We start from the raw sequence: 20925 nt of genomic DNA, 5'->3' as shown, positions 1-20925 counted from the left end.
TGCGGTATGCGGGCCTCTCACTGTTGTGGCCTCTCCCGTTGCGGAGCACAGGCTCCGGACGCGCGGGCTCAGCGGCCATGGTTTCACGGGCCCAGCCGCCCCACGGCACGTGGGATCTTCCCGGACTGGGGCACGAACCCGTGTCCCCTGCATCGGCAGGCAGGCAGACTCTCAACCACTGCGCCACCAGGGAAGCCCTCACACATTGTTTTGGCAGGCTTTGTTTACTGAGCATAAAGGCCCTCACACTCTTGGGTTTATGAGCTAGAGCAGGCATCCCAGCCCCTAAACCTGTGGTAGACTTGGACATCCCTCTGTCACTGTGGGGATGGGGGTATTATTAGGTGTTCTCCAAATGAATTGTGCTCCTTGTCATGTGATTTTTGGGTTGGGTCTTCAGGGCAACAAAACAGGAAGTGTCCAGACTCATCCTGGCTCTGCCTTGATTCTTACCCTGCCAAAGGCAAACAAAGGATGTCAATACTTGTGTGCACCCAGAATCAATTGGAAGATAAATCCGTTGAAAGGGAAAGCATCTAGGGAAACAGATTTGAGTCAATTATAAATGATTTTTGGATTATTGATCATTCTTCTTTGGCTGTGGGCCACTGAAGAGAAGCTAAAGGATTATGATGAATTATTAAAGAGCTCTGGGTGGCAGCGTGGAGGGCACTCTTTGGACCCTCTTGTGTCAGATTGGCCCAGTGGTGTCACATTTGACTGTGTTTTCACTGTAGGTACCATTTCTGCCAGCAAATTCCATAGTCCAGAGCAGATGGGGTCCAATATTTGATTTGTTACATGTTTTGTGATGATCTAGGAGAAGTGAAGTCTCAGTGATTTGGTTTTGTTTTCATTAGATATATGTATTAATGGTTTGGGGTGGAAACATGTTTTCAGACTCTTCAAGTCAAGTAAACCCCAGCAACTTCTTGAGAGAGTGTATTATGAGCTGAATAATAACATTTATTGTCACTAAGCACATTATATATACTGTTTAATTAATTAATTAATTAATTTATTTATTTATTTATTTTGTGATACGCGGGCCTCTCACTGTTGTGGCCTCTCCCATTGCGGAGCACAGGCTCCGGACGCACAGGCTCAGCAGCCATGGCTCACGGGCCCAGCCGCTCCGCGGCATGTAGGATCTTCCCGGACCGGGGCACGGACCTGCATCTCCTGCATTGGCAGGTAGACTCTGAACCACTGCGCCATCAGGGAAGCCCTGTTTAATTTAAATTCTACAGTAATTCTATGCAGTAGATACTATACCAAGTATCATAAGCAGTGTGAGGAAATACATATGCACTGGCCACCCTGCCTTTAGGGAGTGTACAGTTAAACTAAAAAACAATAGAAACACATCAAATGATTTAGGGTCCTTGGCAGATGAGGCATTCCAGAAGAGTACCTGTTTTCCAAGTAAGAGCCAGAGGCCAGATGTGTCTGAATTTGGCTTTTCTCTTGCTTTGAACAGAGTGGAAGGTCGGGAATCAGGTGCGTGAAGGAGGACTCATAATGGAAAGTGCTCTGTGGCCTGTAGTCAGTGCCAGGGTTCATGCACCTTCTTGCTTTTGGTAACTCAGATGTTGGCTCAGAAGTCATCTTGTTAGAGAAGCACCAGGCAGTGAACCTCTGAAAGGAAAAAGAGGACTTGACTGAGGAAAACAAAGCCGATCTTGCAGGTATTGGGCAGATTTTGAACAAAGATGTATGTGTCAAAGTTGTAAAGGCTGTTGAGCATCCCTGGAAAACAAAAGAGCAGACTGGCGTTGCTTCCAGTTCCATTTCTTCCTAGAGTTTTAGAACTTCTGAAAGGCGTGTGTGATTCTCTGGGAAGACAGTTGCCGGCAGTCACTTTAGACGTGTGTCTGTATGCCGACGGGTTGTTTAACCCGTGATAGAACTTTTAAGTGTTCATTTGGTGTGGGCGTGAAGAAGGCTGTCTGGGAGTTGTGCACCGAGGTTCTTGTTAAGCCTGTTGCTTGAAACACTTCTAGAATTCTTCTTAGGAATTGCTTTCAGGTCCTATGCTGTCTCTTTTTGAAACTCTTCAGAGGTGGCAAATTCTGGATCTTGAAAATGGATTTAGTGATCGTCCAAATAACAGAAACATTCACCTTTCCATCCACACCTTAGGTAAAATGAATAGAAATGGAAAAAGGCCGGGAAAGAATAAGAGAATATTTTATAAGCAGATTTATGTATTGGAAACAGTCAAAAATTATTTGGAACAGTTTGGGCTGGGAATTACAGATTTTAAAAAAAGTCGATAAAATGGATTTTCTTGATTGGTGTGTCAAGTGCTACTGAAGGTATTTCCAGAATGAGTTTTCTTAGAAATTTTTGAGCAACGATGATGTGAATGAAACTGTATCTATCAGCTCTCAAGGTGATTTCATTAAGGCAGATTAACTTGGATTTGTAGGTCCTGGTCAGTTTGTAAAATTTCCAAAACAAAGCCCACATTTAGTATGTTACAGTCACACACGTAACCTCATTCTTTCTCCCTTTCCCTCCTTCCTACCCACACGCTCACCCGCATAGACACTGATCTGCTGCCCGCAGTGACAGCACGAGGGGACGTTGGGGGCCTTCAAGGCCAGCAGGACATGCTCTCCCCTGCCTGGTTGAGTTACCCCGCTAACTGTCGGTCTGTTGGCAGGTCGGGTAGACCCCCTAGGGAGCAGGCAGTCCTGCGTGGTGCTCCCTGTTCCACGGAGTCCTGTTTAAGAAGCCCAGGTTCGGCCCCTTCTCTCCCTCTCACGTGTCGCCCAGCACTCTTTAGCTCCCTGTGTTTGTCTTTTTCACTCACTAGGGGAAGCTACATGACCCTCAACTCATGGGCATCATCCCAAGGATCGCACACGACATCTTTGACCACATCTATTCCATGGACGAGAACCTGGAGTTCCACATCAAGGTAAGTGCTATTATTGAGTCCCAAGAGGAGAAACTGAGCTGCAGATCGTGTTTCTTTGCCTTCCTCTTTTATGTATACACAGAAGATTTTATCTAATTTAAATGACATTCCTGTGATCAGCAGAACCATATTTATTAGTTAATGACTCAGGCTAATACTGAGGAAATAGTGAGATAAAGGCAAAGCCCTTTTTAGGATGGAATCATCTTGGTAGTTGTCTGAATTCTACCCTTTACCCTGTGGATTTCTGTAGATCTGACTGGCCTGTGTCCATGATTGGGTGAGGACAGCATTTCCCAAAATGTGTTCCATAGAATACAATCCCTCATATTATTACTCAGTGGGCTACGATGGAAAAGGTGTATGTGGTCAAATTAGCTGGGAAAATGCTTTGCTGAACAATGTTAAACTTACCCCAAGCTTAAATATGCTAACGTGTAATGCAGTTCTGCAAAGTGGACATGTACTATATTACATTTCCTATCTTATTTGACTGTGGACATACTTTACCCTCCTTGGAGGATGACAGACTAGTATTTTGAGGAGCGCTTTCTGAGAAATGTTAGGAAAGGGAATTCTTTTCATCCTTGTGTTTGTTTTTGTTTTTCAAACCTATGTTCTGGCTTAAATTTGAATTGAAAGAGAGATTTCTACTCTCAACTATAGCTGTGAATTCATAACATTTGGTAGAAGGGGTATATTCATTGGAACGCCTTTGTTTGCAAGTGACTGAAAGCTACTTGTTTAAGCAAATAGAGGAAGTTGTTATAAGATACAGAATCTGACAGCAGGCATGGGGGCGGGGAGTTGTGGAGAAGTAAGAAATCCAGGCTCTGCTTTTCCTTTTTTTTTTTTTTAACTTAAAAAATATTGCAATATAGTTCACATACCATAAATTTAACCTTTTTAAAGTGTACAGTTTGATGGTTTTTAGTATATCTTCAAAATTTTACAACGATGATCACTATTTACTTCCAGAACATTTTCACTACCCCCAAAAGTAACTCCATCTCCATTACAGTCCCCACATTTCTTAATTTCTTTAATCCCCACCCTCTTGCTTAATTTTTTTCCCTTGTTCCAGACCATCTTTCTCTTTTCTGTGTATGGGAAAGAGGGTGCATGGCAGCTCCTGCTCCACATTCCCTTATTTCCAATTCATCATTGCCCTGGGGAGGGGACCACTGGCCCAGCCTCCAGTAGGTACCCCCTGCCCCCAGCTCCGATCAGCTGTGTCCAGGATACACGTGGCTGGGGACGGGGTTGACAAGGGGGTGGAGGAGAAAGGCGCAGTTAGCAGACTTGGAGGTGAGCAGATCAACCAAGAGGCTGATCATCCTTGAAGGCTGGGACCCAGGTGCCTAGGCCCATCATTTTAGAGGTGAGAAACTGAAGTTCATGGATATAGAGCCAGATGGCCAAAGTGACATATCAAGTCCTCGGCAGAGTTGAGATTTATTGATTTAATTAATTAATTTAATTAATTAATTTTGGCTGCGTTGGGTGGGTCTTCGTTGCGACGCGCGGCTGTCTCTAGTTGTGGTGAGCGGGGGCTACTCTTCGTTGGGGTGCACGGGCTTCTCACTGCAGTGGTTTCTCTTGTTGCAGAGCACGGGCTCTAAGCGCAAGGGCTTCAGTAGTTGTGGCTCGCGGGCTCTAGAGCGCAGGCTCAGTAGTTGTGGCACGTGGGTTGAGTTACTCTGTGGCATGTGGGATCTTCCCGGACCAGGGCTTGAACCCGTGTCCCCTGCATTGGCAGGCGGATGCTTAACCACTGCGCCACCAGGGAAGCCCCAGAGTTGAGATTTAGATTCTTGATCTGACCGACCCCACGTGCAGCACCTGTTCCATTATATTAAATTTCCACCTCTACTTATTTCTGCTGTGTACCTTCCCCAAATTATATTTAAACAAGTCAGAAACTGTTTGCCCAATTATAAAGTACATCCGGTAAATCTTTTTCTTTACAGCTCCTCTTGTTGGCTGAAGCCAGCTTCTCCTCCTTGCTATAGAGTTTTTTATATCTGAGGATACAGACACTTGTTGCTTTGATGGGATCAAGATTTGGGAGCTTAGTGCATCTTTTAGGCTGTTTGCATTTAAATACCTTAAACCACTGTAGGGCTCTCATGGGATAATCCTAGAGTAAGATGTTAAACCAATTATTGCCCTCAAAATAAGGTCTCATATTAGAATCTTAATAAGATAAAAATAGCCCCAGCATGAAGGGGAAGGAGAGGAGGAAGAACACTCATGTCTAGGCCTGAATTTTATAGTCCAGTTTCCTGTTCTGCATTTGTAGTTAGGCTGTCTTATTTCACAAATAATAATTGTAAATGAGCAAGTTCGTTATTGACTTCTTATTTTGAACTGAGTAGTGACAGGCTCAGTCAAGAAAAAGAGGCTTGATTAAGGCAATGTTGAAAATCTGTTCCTTAAAGTGAGTCTCACAGAGGTTTTTTTTATTTATTTATTTTTACATCTTTATTGGAGTATAATTGCTTTACAATGTTGTGTTAGTTTCTGCTGTGTAACAAAGTGAACCAGCTATATGCATACATATATCCCCATATCCTCTCCTTCTTGCCTCTCCCTCCCATCTTCTCTATCCCATCCCTCTAGGTGGTCACAAAGCACCGAGCTGATCTCCCTGTGCTATGCGGCTGCTTCCCACTAGCTAGCTATTTTACATTTGGTAGTGTATATATGTCCGTGCCACTCTCTCACTTCGTCCCAGCTTACCCTTCCCGCTCCCTGTGTCCTCAAGTCCATTCTCTACGTCTGTGTCTTTATTCCTGTCCTGCCCCTAGGTTCTTCATAACCTTTTTTTTTTTTTTTTTTTTAAGATTCCATATATACGTGTTAGCATACGGGATTTGTTTTTCTCTTTCTGACTTCTCTCTGTATGAGTCTCTAGGTCCATCCACCTCACTACAAATAACAATTTCAGTTCTTTTTATGGCTGAGTAATATTCCATTGTATATATGTGCCACATCTTCTTTATCCATTCATCTGTCGATGGACACTTAGGTTGCTTCCATGTCCTGGCTATCGTATATAATGCTGCAATGAACACTGTGGTACATGACTCTTTGAATTATGGTATTCTCAGGGTATATGCCCCGAGAGTGGGATTGCTGGGTTATATGGTGGCTCTATTTTTAGTTTTTTAAGGAACCTCCATACTGTTCTCTATAGTGGCTGTATCAATTTACATTCCCACCAACAGTGCAAGAGGGTTCCCTTTTCTCCACACCCTCTCCAGCATTTATTGTTTGTAGATTTTTTGATGATGGCCATTCTGACCGGTCTCACGGAGGTTTTAAACATTATTTTTGAACATGCTTTCTCCTAGTGCCAAACAATGCTTATTTATTTTTCTTCCATGTGGTTTTACAAAGTACTTGAGGTGACAAAAATAACAAAATTCAACCCCCCACCCCAAAGCAGCCACTATCTGCTATGGTAAAAAGAAACTAATAAATCAGAATTCTCCTTCTACTTATATTAAATGAACAAGATTCTAACTGCCAGATTTCCTAATATCTAGTTCACAACCGGTCTTTGGATGTCATTAATTTTCTCTGTAACCTATGGAAATAAGGGCACAAGCTTAAGATATCAAAGATAACAGAGAAGTCTTAATGAAGACCAGACAATTCTGAAATATATAGAATGGGTTGGAACCAGGGTTGAGTGGGCTGCAGAAGGGCTGGGTTAGAAATGTCTAGGGTTAGAGGTCAAGCAGACCCTAGGATTCCAGCCATAGAGAGAGGTTTCCAGAGCAATAGGTCTTTCAAAGGTCAGGTAATTGTATCTGTGACAGAGAGGGTCAGTGACAGGACTGTTTGACAGACATTCAAGCAGGCAGAGGTTGTTAGGGAGAGGATGCTCAGCTACAGATTCCAGGGATTGAAGCCAGGACCCCAGATCTCAGAGAAACGAGGCATCAGGAGGTTCCAGGCTGAGACACGGACAAAAGATAATGAACCAGGGCTGAGTTGGGTTGGGACTAGTGCTGGGTTAGGGAGTGTTCACTCTCCCCTGCCTCGAGGCAGGACCCGTCCAGAGCTGGGATGTAGGGGTGAGATTTCACAGGTAGAGTTACATCCCAACTTTACAACTACTTTTCAACTTTTAAAACACCGTTTTGGCTCAATCCTCTGTTTAGATTTAAAAAAAAAAAACCCATGAACTTGAGGGAGAGGACAGTTGATCTGGTCTGCAGAAGGCAAGTGTAGACAGTACAGAATCCTAGAGGGAATTTTTGATATCATCACGTCGAATGGCTTCGTTTGACAGATGGGAACATTGAGGTCTAGGGTCTTGGTTACTTGTGAATTAAATCCTCAAGATCACGTATCCAGTTAAAGTTGTTCTCAGATATCAGCCTGAGATAAGATAAGAATCACCTGGGGAGTTTAGAAGCGGATTCCTAAATCCTATTCTTGGAGATTCTGATTCAGGAGGATTGCAGTAGGATTCAGGGCAATTTAAATAGACGCTATGGGAGATGCTGACACAGGCAGTGCTGGGACTGAAGTTTGAGAATAACTAATTGGAAGGTATCCTTTCCCTCTTACAGTCTAGTTGTGTTTCATTAAATTGCATTTTGTTCAAATCCTTCCTGGACTCCCCAAAGCTGGCCACTATCACCAGCTCTCTCCCTGTTACTGTTCTGTAGTTCCAAGCAAACTGCCCTTATCCCCCTCCCCACCTTCTTCATGTGAATGTTTGGAACATGCTCCCTCCCTGGTCTGAAGAGGCTGTTAATGTCATGTCTGAGGTGAGGTCTACTGATTTGTTTTTGTTTTTTTTTGCGGGTACGCGGGCCTCTCACTGTTGTGGCCTCTCCCGCTGCGGAGCACAGGCTCTGGACGCGCAGGCTCAGCGGCCATGGCTCACGGGCCCAGCCGCTCCGCGGCATGTGGGATCCTCCCGGACCAGGGCACGAACCCGCGTCCCCTGCATCGGCAGGCGGACTCCCAACCGCTGTGCCACCAGGGAAGCCCCAGGTCTACTGATTTTTGACAGTTACTTGCAAAGGACATGTTCTGTTCTAGCTGTTGTCATACCTAGAAGTTTGCTTGGTGCTCATCTAAGGTGAAAAGGTAGAGTCCTCCTATAAGGCTGTCTAGCACAGGATGTAAATAACACCTGGCTGGAAGTGAAGGCAGCTCTGATGTGGGGATGGAGAGTGGCCCATTGAGCAGGGACTTGTAGAGCAAGCTGACAAGCAGGAAGCAGGAGGCCAGGGGAGTGGGCTGGGGCTCCACCCTCTAGACTCTGAATCTTCACTTTGTAGAGCTCTTCTTACTCTTGGTGGCATAACAGAAAGCTTTTACGAGTTCTAATAATGATGTTTTTGAAATACAGGGTGGCATTTCTGTTTCAAAATCAATTTGTTTTTAATCAGGTTTCCTATTTTGAAATCTACCTGGACAAAATCAGGGACTTACTCGATGGTGAGTAACCCGAATTCTTGTCTTTTATTTGTTCTGTAACTGAAGTCCAGAAAGGTTGGCATGATGTACAGCACTTCTGCTTAAGGAATTTATAGAGATGTTCTGTTGCCTTCAGGCTATCTGCTTATTCTCAGCCAAAGCTTTAACTTGAGTCATTGCAAAGTGATTAGATTTACCTATCTTCTGTAACAATTTCTATTTTTTCTCCAATACAGGGTCTTTAACTTTTGTTTTCTTCTTTGCATGTCATCATTATCATCTCTGTAGTATCCAAGACAAACTTGGCTGTTCATGAAGATAAAAACAGAGTCCCGTACGTAAAGGTATGAGGAAAACTTGATTGATGATGCAATTGATTTCTCTCCAGTCACTGTCATAATTATTACATAAGATGCCCAGAATATTACCTAAAAAGTGCATATAGATATTTAATCATGTTCCTTATATTTAATATTCATCTGGTTAAAAAAACTGACTTTTAATTTCTTCAGTTGTTTCTATGTAAGTATATCACAGATGTCAAATCACGTGAGGTAAGAACTGGAGAACTGAACATTTATTATTCACATTTAAAGAGGCTTTGGTATTGAGTACAGTTGTTCATATTTTGCACTTAGGAGAAACCTTTCATAGCATTATGTCTACAACTTCAGTATCTAATTAAAGTTGGTGGATAGATTGAAAGGCAAAGCAAGATTTCATCCATTTCTTTTTCCATCACTGGTTTCCTTCTTTATTTTCTGTCTCCACTGCTGATGAGTATGGATATGTACTTAAAATCTGGCATTTATTTTATGGTTTACTTCTGGGTTTCCTAGCGTTTGCTCAGACTTTTTTTTTTCTTTTTTCTTTTTGGCGGTACGCGGGCCTCTCACTGTTGTGGCCTCTCCCGTTGCGGAGCACAGGCTCCGGACGCGCAGGCTCAGTGGCATTGTCTCACAGGCCCAGCCGCTCCGCGGCATGTGGGATCTTCCCGGACCGGGGCACGAACCCATGTCCCCTGCATCGGCAGGCGGACCCTCAACCACTGCGCCACCAGGGAAGCCCCAGACTTATTTTTAAAGTACTCTGCAAGCCCTAGGCGAGGAGGAAAAGTTGTTGGGTCGACAGTGCAGCCTTTCTCTGGATTGGCAGCTCTAGAAGAGAAGTGGGAAAATGTTTAGCTGTTTCAAAGTCATGTTGCTTTTCAGTTTTTCCATGACCAACCTGATCTGGCTGTCTTGCAGGGGTGCACCGAGCGGTTTGTGTCAAGCCCCGAGGAGGTCATGGACGTGATAGATGAAGGCAAAGCAAACCGCCACGTGGCTGTAACGAGTAAGCCTGGGGTGGTGTTTCCTCCCCTCTAACTTAGGACACAAACGTCTCTGCCTACCAACCAGGTTGGGTGGCGGTAATGAGGTCCAAATGGAATAATGCAGGGGAAGGCGGTTGTAAAGCGGTGACTGGCACTCAAAACACAGGGGTGTAAGCAGTACCAGCAGGCCTGGGCAGGTCCTGGGAAACAGCACCTCCTGCTGTCCAGGGGCCTGTTGGAAACGTCGGGTGACGCTCACTGACTGGGCCCTGGTAACAGCCTAAGCCTGAACACTGGGGTAAACAACCAACCAACCAACTAAAGGGGGAAGAAAGTAAGCTTCTAAGTTCATTTATTTTAACTATGTTATTGTTTAAAAAAATCCAAACCAACAGATTCCATAGGCCAGTCATACGCATGGAAAGAAACCATGTTAGATTTCTGCCCTTTGTAAACAAGGAAAAGAAAGACATAGAGGAACAGGAGCTTGACTGTAAACTTTGTGATGCCTTCTTGGTAACAAACATAGTCAGGTCAGCTGGTTTACCTTGTGATGCCTTCCTCGGCCCATCTCAGGGAAGCAGGTCACGTGGTGTTTAGAGCAGCAGAGTTTCCATGAAGAGATGGGGGCTGTCTGTCTTATTCAGATGAGGTGTGCACAGATGAGAGTGAGTTCATGTGAAGAGGACTTGAAAGAAAGAAGGATTTCTAACTTTTTTTTTTTTTTTAATATTTATTTATTTGGCTGTGCCGGGTCTTAGTTGCGGCAGGTGAGATCTTTTAGTTGCAGCATGCAGGCTGTCAGTTGCGGCACGCAGGATCTAGTTCCCTGACCAGGGATCGAACCCAGGCGCCCTGCATTGGGAGCACGGAGTCTTAGCCACTGGACCACCAGGGAAGTCCCTGAAGGATTTCTAGCTTTGAAGAGAGGAAAAATATCTGGGGAGGGCATATGGGCAATGCAGTGTTTCTTAACATATTCATAATATCTTCAAGGTGCTGACATTAAGAAAGAGAGTCAGCTTGCTTTGTTTGATCTGAATGAGTAGACCACCCAGAATTGTTGAAGCTACATGGAGGCAGATTTTAACCTATCACAAGAAGAGCTCTAGTCCTTAATGCTGCCCCAAGTAAAGCCTACCTGGAGAGGTAGTGAGTTCCCCGCATGGTAGCTTTGCTTGGTTGACTGGTGCTATGATCCTTTGATCCAGAACTGTAATTCTCAACTGTTTCCCTACCCCCACAGATGTATCAGATCATATTCATATATATGGCAAGTTTCATAGGTGAGCCTAGACCTGTATACAGTGTCGGTTAAACTCTGCTTCTTTCTCTTCTGCTTATACGCATATAGGAAATAAGACTTCTTATGCATCTCTCATTTGTAAAGAAGTTTTTCACTGTTTCTTAAGCTATATTGTTAGTTATGAATTATTCATGACATACCTGACAGTCCATCTTGGCCCCCTGGTTCAGAACTGTTGGTCCAGAACATTACTATTTTTCTTATCATTCTGGTAAGTTGTTTGTTTTTTTAAAAATTTTGTTACATTATGCATAACATAAAATTTACCATTTTAATCACTTTTAAGTGTACAATTCAGTGGCATTAAGTACATTCACAATATTTGCAACCATCACCACTTCCTATTTCCAGAATTTTTTTTCCAGAATTTTTAATTATCCCAAAGTGAAACTCCATATCCATTGGATAATAACCCTCCATACTCCCTCCTCCCAACCCCTGGTAACCACCACCCTACTTCCTGTATCAGTGAATTTGACAACTCCAGGTACTGTATATAAGTGGAATGATACAAGTCCTTTTGTGACGTGCATGTTTCACTCAGCATAATGTCCTCAAGATTCATCCATGTAGCATGTGTCAGAATTTCCTTCCTTTTTAAGGCTGAATAATGTCCCATTGTATGCACAGACCACATTTTGTTTTCCATTCATCCACAGATAGACATTGTGTTGCTTCTACCTTTTGGCTATTGTGAATGATGTTGCTATGAACATGGAGGTATTTATAAATATCTGTTCAAGTTCCTGCTTTCAGTTCTTTTGGGTAAATACCCAGAAGTAGAATTGCTGGATCATACGGTAATTCTTTTAATTTTTTAAGGATTAGCCATACTGTTTTCCATAGCAGGTGCACCATTTTATATTCCCACCAACAGTGTGCAAGAGTTTTAATATCTCCATATCCTTGCCAACACTTCTTATTTTCTGTTTTTTTTTTCTTTTTAATCATCATCCTAATGGGTGTGAAGTGCTATCTCGTTGAGATTTTGATTTGCATTTCCCTAATGATTAGTGATGTTTAGCATGTTTTCATATGCTTATTGGCTGTTTGTGCATCTTCTTTGTAAAAGTGCTATTCAAGTCCTTGGCCCATTTTTTAAAAATTGGGTTGTTTGGCTTTTTGCTGTTGTTTATTTGTAGGAGTTCTTTATATATTCTGGATCTCAATCCCTTATCTGATATATGACATACAAATATTTTCTATTCTGTGGGTTACCTTTTCACTGTTGATAGTGTCCTTTCACACACAAAAATTTTTAATTTTTTTTTGTGTTTGTGGTACGGTACGCAGGCCTCTCACTGTTGTGGCCTCTCCCATTGCGGAGCACAGGCTCCGGACGCACAGGCTCAGCGGCCATGGCTCACGGGCCCAGCCGCTCCGCGGCATATGGGATCCTCCCGGACCAGGGCACGAATCCGTGTCCCCTGCATCAGCAGGCGGACTCTCAACCACTGTGCCACCAAGGAAGCCCAAAAGTTTTTAATTTTGATGAAGTTAAATTTATATTTTTTGTTGCTGTTGTTGCTTGTGCTTTTTGGTGTCATATCCAAGAAATCATTGCCAAATCTCGTGTCATGAACCTTTCCCCTGTTTTCTTCTAAAGTTTTATAGTTTTAGTTTTTACATTTAGGTCTTTGATCCTTTTTGAGTTAAATTTTGTATATGACTTAAAGGAAGAGTCCAACTTCATTTTTGCATGTGGATATCCAGTTTACAGTTTGGTGAAGAGACTGTCCTTTCCCCATTGAATGGTCACTCTTTTTTTTTTTACTACTATCCAAGAAATCATTGCCAAATCTCGTGTCATGAACCTTTCCCCTGTTTTCTTCTAAAGTTTTATAGTTTTAGTTTTTACATTTAGGTCTTTGATCCTTTTTGAGTTAAATTTTGTATATGACTTAAAGGAAGAGTCCAACTTCATTTTTGCATGTGGATATCCAGTTTACAGTTTGGTGAAGAGACTGTCCTTTCCCCATTGAATGGTCACTCTTTTTTTTTTTTTACTACTTTTTTTTTTAATTTTTTATTTTATTTTTTGCGGTACGCGGGACTCTCACTGTTGTGGCCTCTCCCGTTGCGGAGCACAGGCTCCGGACGCGCAGGCTCCGCGGCCATGGCTCATGGGCCCAGCCGCTCCGACGCATGTGGGATCCTCCCGGACCAGGGCACGAACCCGTGTCCCCTGCATCGGCAGGCGGACTCTCAACCACTGCGCCACCAGGGAAGCCCCTGAATGGTCACGCTTGACACTCGTGTTGAAAATTATTTGACCATATTATGTGAGGGTTTATTTCTAGGCTCTCTATTTCATTGGTCTATATGTCTACCTTTATGACAATACCACACTGTTTTGATTACCATAGCTTTGTAGTAAGTTTTGAAATCAGCCAGTGTGAGAACTTCAACTCTGCTCTTTTTAAGGATTGTTTTGGCTATTCAGGGACCCTTGAGATTCATCTGAATTTTAGGATGGACTTTTCTATTTCTGCAAAAAAATCATTGTGACTTTGATAGAGGTGGCATTGAATCTGTTGGTAGTATGGACATCTTAATAATATTAAGTCTTTTAATCCAAGAACAAGGATTATCCTTCCATTTATTTGTGTACTCTTTAATTTCTTTTAGCAACATTTTATCGTTTTCAGTGTATACCTCTCACTTCCTTGGTTAAGTTTATTCCTAAGTATTTTATTCTTTTTGTTCTAATTTTAAATGGAATTGTTTTCTTAATTTCCTCTTTGGATTGTTCATTATTATATATAATGCAACTGATTTTTTTTTTTTTTTTTTTTTTTTTTTTTTTTTTTCTCACTGTTGTGGCCTCTCCCTTGTGGTACACGGGCCTCTCACTGTTGTGGCCTCTCCCGTTGCGGAGCACAGGTTCCGGACGTGCAGGCTCAGTGGCCATGGCCCACAGGCCCAGCTGCTCCGCGGCATGTGGGATCTTCCCGGACCAGGGCACGAACCCGTGTCCCCTGCATTGGCAGGCGGACTCTCAACCACTGTGCCACCAGGGAAGCCCAATGCAAATGATTTTTATGTATTGCATTTGTATCCTGCAACTTTGCCAAATTCACTAGTTCTAACATTTTTGTGGAATCTTTTAGGGTTTTCTTCCCACATAATCTGGTTAGATAGTTTTGAGAAATAATTGCTAGTGGGGTTGAGTAAAACAGTCACTGGGGTCTCTGCCTGCCTGGTGAGCAAAGACCAGGGTCCAAGAAGATTTTTATTTTTGGTACTTGGTTCTAATGAAGCATATTTCATCTTTGAGACCTTCTATGTGCCTAGCATGGGTTATAGAAGAAATGTATGTCTTAATCCTTCCTTAAGGAAGTCATAATTCTTCCTTAAGAAAACTTATGATATCACTGATAAGGCAAGGCTTACACACATGAAGAAGATGGAATACATCAGGTACTAGTCAGAATGATAAAGGCTGAGGGACTTAAAATGAGGCAGGGGAGGAAGACTTGAGCTCTTCAAGGAGAGAGGTAGGCTGGATTGGCGTGTTGGAGGATGGCGGCTTCAGGCAGAGCTCGAGACTGTTGTCTTCAACCACTGACCACGATTTTTAGATTAATTTCTTTGCCACGTGAAAATGTTTTAAATCTTTCATTTCTAGAGTGAGCGTTGCTTTGCAGGAGAAATGATGTCAGGTAATTTTTTAAATTGAGTGGACTTACAAAAAACGGAGCTATTAGGCATGATTTGTTGTGCTTTTTATTGAGATGCTTGCTACCTAAATTTATATGTTCTTTGTAGAGCAGTAAACTGTTTTTCTTTTCAGACATGAATGAACACAGCTCTAGAAGTCACAGTATCTTCCTGATTAATATTAAACAAGAGAATGTAGAGACTGAAAAAAAACTCAGTGGGAAGCTGTATCTAGTTGATTTGGCTGGGAGCGAAAAGGTAATTGGTTCTTTATTTGTATTATCCACAATTTCCCCGTTATTTGCTTCAGTGTGCACTGGGGTAATTTTTATGTCTTTCTAGTCCCTGGTTTTAAAGAGCTTTTAAAGTTTCTGATGTTGTGCTAAGATGTTATTAAATTTAACCTTCATTTCTCTGCTCTTTCGTTTCTGGTCCTGAAGTCCCCTATTCATGTCACAGGAGGTGTTTTGAATGCCAACCTGATTTACGCCTAATAGACCCTGATGATGACATGAGGCGAGTGTTGGTGTGAACTTAGCCTGGCAAAGGCAGCGGCACAAATGCTGGAGGGACGTGAACTTCTGAGAACAGGAAAGATCTCTGTGTTTTAACAGATTCAGATAGGCCAGGAGGGGGCTTTGACGCTGGAATGTGGCAGGCCTGCCTCTGCAGGTTTGTTTGCTGATAGAAGATCTGGAAAGTGGGGCTCTCCCTGCCTTCCCGGCTTCTCTCTGCAGGAGGCGTGAACTGACCATGTTCTGTGTGGGCAGCCTCACTGCCTTCAGTCTACGGGGTCTGGAGCCAGTGTTTTAGCCACAAGCCCTGACCCTTCTCTGATTTTGTGAGGGTTTTCTTTTGGCATCTGTACCCTGTCCATGCTCTCCCAGGCACTGGCTGAGGCCATACTCCAGACCGAATAGGCTTCCCAGAAACTCCCCTCTGCCCTCCCATCCTCACTTCCATAGCACCACCAGGGGCTCCTGCTGCCACACCCCGGCTGGGGGCACTGCCCACCTCAGACAACATCACAGAGCAAGTCTCTGTGCACAATACCATGTGGCCTCCCTCATCTCTGATGTCATGCTAACTGTCCCCATCAGGGCCGGCCCTGAAGCTCGGTCAGTCTCCCAAACTGTGTCATTGATCCCCACTTACTGCTCCCACCACTGAGTTGCTGGACGCCAAGTTATGGCCACTAGTATCCGTGTGAGTAGTGGCTACTTGGATTGTCCTCCTGTCCGCGTTTGTACAGCCTTGAGCAGATCACACGTATCCTCCTAGTTGGCGGTCGAAAATCGAACTGGTCCAGGCTTGTAACTTTAAACAGATGCCCACCAGAAGGGGAGTAGAGAGCAGCATTGCTCACTTCTAGACCAGCCATTAGCAACTAGCATCTGCTTTGCTGCCGCACCTGTTGTATGGGTCTAGACAAAGCTCCCAGTGACCCCTTCCCTCTTCCCAAGCTTGCCCCCTTTCCCTTTAGAGCACAGAGATGAGTACTTAAGGCCTAAATGCAGCTGAAAAGTGCTTAGTGCAGGCAGTTGAGAGTGGAGGCCTGTGCAGTGTCAGTGGTTATTACTTATGATGTTTATGAGGCATTTTAAAGTTGTGGTCCTGCACGTCATTTCCTGTGCTAACATCTGTTTTCCTTGCTCTAGATGTGTCCGCATGAATGTAGCAGTGTGATCTAGTAGGACAGAGCTCTGGGTCTTAGTCCTGTCTTTCTTAAATGGTGTTCTTCCCTTGGGTGGGCAATTTGACATCCCTGGAGCTCAAAATTTTCTTGTCTGTAAAAGGAAGGTGATTGTACTTGTCTCGCATATTTCATGGAACTAAGATGCTCAAGTGTGAAAGCACCTTAAACAACACCTTGTGAAATAGACTATTACTATTAATACTTGTGACACAGCAGCTCTGTGATTTCTTCATCTGTAAGCAGGGGACCCACACATGATTTCCAGAGAAATCTTTGAATTTTTCTTTGGGAAAAAATCTCCCCTTGAACATGCATTCATCTCTGTCGTTGGGAGTTTCTCCTTTATACAGAATTGAAATCCATCTTCGCACAGTTTAAAATCATTTCCCTGCTTTTCTTTCTTTCTTCAGAGCGCAGCCGCTCCCCGCCGTGTCGTTTGTTCAGTCAGCAGAGCTATGAATCACGTTGAGTTCCCTTTTTTCTAGCATCTGTGAACTGCTTTCTACCTAGAGCAAATGCTGTAAATAGGAAATTACCAGTAATAACACAGCCGAGGAGGAATGGTGTGTGGTCCCTCTAACTGCAGAGGAAAAAAGACAAATTCACTATGTAATATACATTTTCTTGCCTTACATGTCTTGTCGAGTATTTTTCCTTTTGGATGATTGTTCCTTTTTTTTTCTTGCTATGGGAATAGGAAGGGAAGGAGCAGAGAGTCCGGATAACCATCGCTACCACTTCTTGTCCTTTGCTTGAAGTTGGAGCTTGTAATCTACGCTTTCCAAATAGTGCATTCATTGTGGCTGGGACCGTGTTTTCTCTTAATGCTTCCTGGGCATGGAGACTGTGGTTCAGTCTCACAGGACCCCAGCCTTTCTGTAGTGACAGCACTTTTGGAGCCTGGTGTCCCTGGACAAATGTCCCCTGGGAAGCATCCGCAGCTCTACACTTGAGGCATCTCAGCTGTTCCCCCTAAAACCTAGTTGAGAGGAAAATGACAACAAGAGAGAACAAATCCCCAGCCTCAGGTACAAGGGAAGATTTTATCACCGTGATTCTTACTTACTTTTATTTTCCCCTGCCTTCCAGGAGGATTCACGTCAGTCCTTTCCTCCCTGCTTGCCCTCCTGTGAATTGGAATTTTCTCCTCTGTGCTTTTGCTGTCCTGTGCAGCTCACTGTTTTCTCTTCTCTCTGGTAGGTCAGCAAAACTGGTGCCGAGGGAGCTGTTCTCGACGAAGCTAAAAATATCAATAAGTCTTTGTCTGCTCTTGGAAACGTGATCTCTGCCTTGGCAGAAGGGACAGTAAGTGATCCTGTCCCCATCTATTCAATGATATTATGAGAAGTCACCTTTTGGGTTCGTGTACTCTCTTTGCCACACACCCCAGAGATTCATTTGTTTTTGTTCAGAAAGGGACAGGGGGAATCCTGGCTGTGGACGCCCTGCTTGCTTGGAAATCTAGCCCATTAAAATGTGTGAATGGTGATGCTAATTTCCTATGACCCGGGTGGTCCCAGAATGGGCATTCTAAACTTTGGCAAGATCCAAAGACCAGGCAACAGGTTTTTCTTTCACATGTTTTTAAGCCCAGCTCCCATCACTAACTTGCTTGCCTCTGTATTTTCTCTTTGAATGGGCTGTAACAGCCAATATTTTTTCTTTTCCTAAATAGAAAACACACGTGCCATACCGGGACAGCAAGATGACTCGGATTCTTCAGGACTCTCTGGGCGGGAACTGTAGAACCACCATCGTTATTTGCTGTTCTCCCTCGGTATTCAATGAAGCTGAGACCAAGTCAACGCTAATGTTTGGACAAAGGTGGGCGTGGCCTCTCATAACCTATGCTCTGAGCTGGGTCTTAGGTGTTAGGAGTGAGTGGCAAGGGGCTAGGCTCAGAGAGGGAACAGAGTGGGGAAGCAAGCAGCCTGTTAGTAAATTGCATCTAGCAGGTGACCTGTAAACTTGAGGCATCATTTATTGAGGCCAAAGGAACAATTATGTTTTAAAATAATGAGTAGGAATATGCCTATCAAAGGTATGATGCTGAAAAAAACAACTCAAGCTTATCATAGATGTGATTGTTGGTTATTCCGTGGAGTGTTACTTTTGTTCGTCATGCAGTTAAGTCTCTCAGGTTCACAGGATTTCAAGTGTATATAACTCGACTGGTAACTGCCAGTCTTGGTAGTATGATTAGTGGTACCACTACTACCAGTAAGTACTTCAGTATTTGGGATCCATTGCAAATTTGCTGATAGAATAACTGAAACTTAGGTGACTGTAGGGTAGTTGCATAAATATCAAAGGGTGGGGAGAAGAAATACTGATCCTCACCCTGGGCGTAGGAGACGCAGCATGTATGCTGAGGAAAGAGGAGGATGGCAGCCCTCTTCTCACCTTCAAAAATGTCCGAAGGAGATTTCCTAGATGTCTGAGAATTTTACGAGGTAGGCAGCAAGGACAGTCAGTAATCCTACAACAGGGCTTCCCTGGTGGCGCAGTGGTTGAGAGTCCGCCTGCCGATGCAGGCGACCACGGGTTCGTGCCCCGGTCCGGGAAGATCCCACATGCCGCGGAGCGGCTGGGCCCGTGGGCCATGGCCGCTGAGCCTGCGCGTCCGGAGCCTGTGCTCCGCAACGGGAGAGGCCACAGCAGTGAAAGACCCGCGTACCGCAAAAAAAAAAAAAAAGTAATCCTACAACAACATTCATGGGTATGGGTTAGTTCATCCCTTCCTTTCTTGATCTTCAGTCGTGGTCTGTCAGTTCCAGGTGTTGAGCCCCATCCGCCCTGCATGGCTGCCTCAGGTGCTAGTTCCCAGAGTGCTGGGATGCTGTGGCTTGGGGCCATCGGAGCATCTTACATGCTCAATGGGCTGAGCCTGAGCCTGAGGTTGGGAGTTGTGGATTCTACTGCTGTCATTCCCTTCAAACAACTGTGTGATCTTTAGACAAGTTACCAGTTCTCTGCGGGCTCCAGCTGCCTTATGCACGGAGCACTCCCTCCGCCTTCCTCCTGGGAGTGTGTTGTGTGGTTATGCCTGAGAAATCGTTTAAGATGCCTAGCGAAAGGCCAGATGGTGGTCGGCATTCTGAATGGGAGATTGTTACGGCTTGTTTAAACTGCATTAAACCCCAGTCATTTCCTGAACCCTCAACAGAACATAGAATTACCCAGTCATGGCACCTGTGGGATGTCTAAATAAATAATAATTACACTGAACGGTTGTAGAACTAATATATCTTTTAAATTGGATTTGGGTCCTTTACTTCCTCTCAGATCACTTCCCCGATTAGCACAATGCTTAGGTCAACGGATTGCTACTTTTTCTTAAGGGTCACGGAATACCTATAAACCTGTATCTGTTTATGGGAAACATAGAGTACTGTGGGGATCATCCTGCCTGCCCCATCTCTCCTGGTTTCTTTTTTTTTTTTTTTTTGCGGTACGCGGGCCTCTCACTGTTGTGGCCTCTTCAGTTGCGGAGCACAGGCTCCGGATGCGCAGGCTCAACGGCCATGGCTCACGGGCCCAGCCGCTCCGCGGCACCTGGGATCCTCCTGGTCCGGGGCACGAGCCCGTGTCCCCTGCATCGGGAGGCGGACTGTCAACCACTGTGCCACCAGGTAAGCCCTCTCCTGGTTTCTTAAACTTGAGCTTTAACAGTTTCCTCTGAAGACGTGTTTGAGGAAACCAGCACTGAATGTGTTTATAAAGGGAACATCTCTTAAAAAAAATTCTCATCCACAAAGCAAAGGTAATCTGAATCTTTGCAAGCCAGGGTCTTCCTGGGGCATGGGCTCTGTCTCAAGTCTGCTGCTGTTGGTAGGCATTTGCAGCTGTCTATAGGAAGAGTTTTAGGTATAAGTCTGAATGATGATTATCTTTCTTCTGATCTCAGTGAAACCATCATCAGTATCATCATTATCACTAGCACTTTTTTAAAGGAACTAGTGTGTGCCAGGCATGTCAAAATCCTCATAGAAATTCTATCAGGTAGGCATCTCTTCCCTTTGTGCAGAGGATGAAATTGAGGCTTTGGCTCCAAGCCATTAGGTCCTGCCCCTGAGGCCACACAGCCAGTAAATAACTAAATGTGTGGGATGTTATAGGACCGAGACTATACTGTTTGACCCACAGCCTCTTCCATGTGGGCTGCTTGATCAGGGACCTTGATGAGCACAGCCCTCTGGGGTCAGTTACTCCAGCTTTGAAGCTAAGCTCTGTTTCTCAGCCAATTTTTTCTCTCATTTCCTTCTCATGGAGCCTGAATCTCCTTGCCTATAGGAAGAAATATAATAACACCTACTTCTGATAATTATTGGGAGGATTAAATGAGTTGCTTCAGTTTTTACGTAGCACAAGGCCTGGCACAGAATAAGGTGTCCAGTGATTGCAAGTCCCCTCTTTCCTCCATCTCTCAACAGGCTTGGGAAAGTCATGGTCATGCATGGGGCTGGACTGAACGTGACATAATGTATAAGGATATGGGTGTAATATAAGGATCAGGACTGAATGAAGTAGGAGTAGAATTAAATTTCTGGAATGAATGATTAAAGAAATCCTGCTGA

The 20925-nt window shown here is 44.1% G+C and overlaps 1 protein-coding gene across 2 annotated transcripts in view; it reads left to right on the top strand.

Annotated features, from left to right (window-relative positions):
- The window catches only part of KIF5C (kinesin family member 5C), a 167377-nt gene that overhangs the window by 70642 nt on the left and 75810 nt on the right, over window positions 1-20925 (top strand). For both annotated transcript variants that reach the window (XM_007454547.1, XM_007454548.1), the window contains exons 4-10: window positions 2822-2926; window positions 8344-8392; window positions 8660-8715; window positions 9619-9706; window positions 14786-14910; window positions 17549-17653; window positions 18024-18172. In XM_007454547.1, the coding sequence (XP_007454609.1) occupies window positions 2822-2926; window positions 8344-8392; window positions 8660-8715; window positions 9619-9706; window positions 14786-14910; window positions 17549-17653; window positions 18024-18172 (677 nt within the window). The remainder of the gene's footprint in view (window positions 1-2821; window positions 2927-8343; window positions 8393-8659; window positions 8716-9618; window positions 9707-14785; window positions 14911-17548; window positions 17654-18023; window positions 18173-20925) is intronic.

Source organism: Lipotes vexillifer, unplaced genomic scaffold, assembly GCF_000442215.2.
Source record: "Lipotes vexillifer unplaced genomic scaffold, Lipotes_vexillifer_v1.1 scaffold335, whole genome shotgun sequence".
Taxonomy (NCBI): Eukaryota; Metazoa; Chordata; class Mammalia; order Artiodactyla; family Lipotidae; genus Lipotes; species Lipotes vexillifer.
This window is presented reverse-complemented; position numbering and strand designations above follow the sequence as displayed.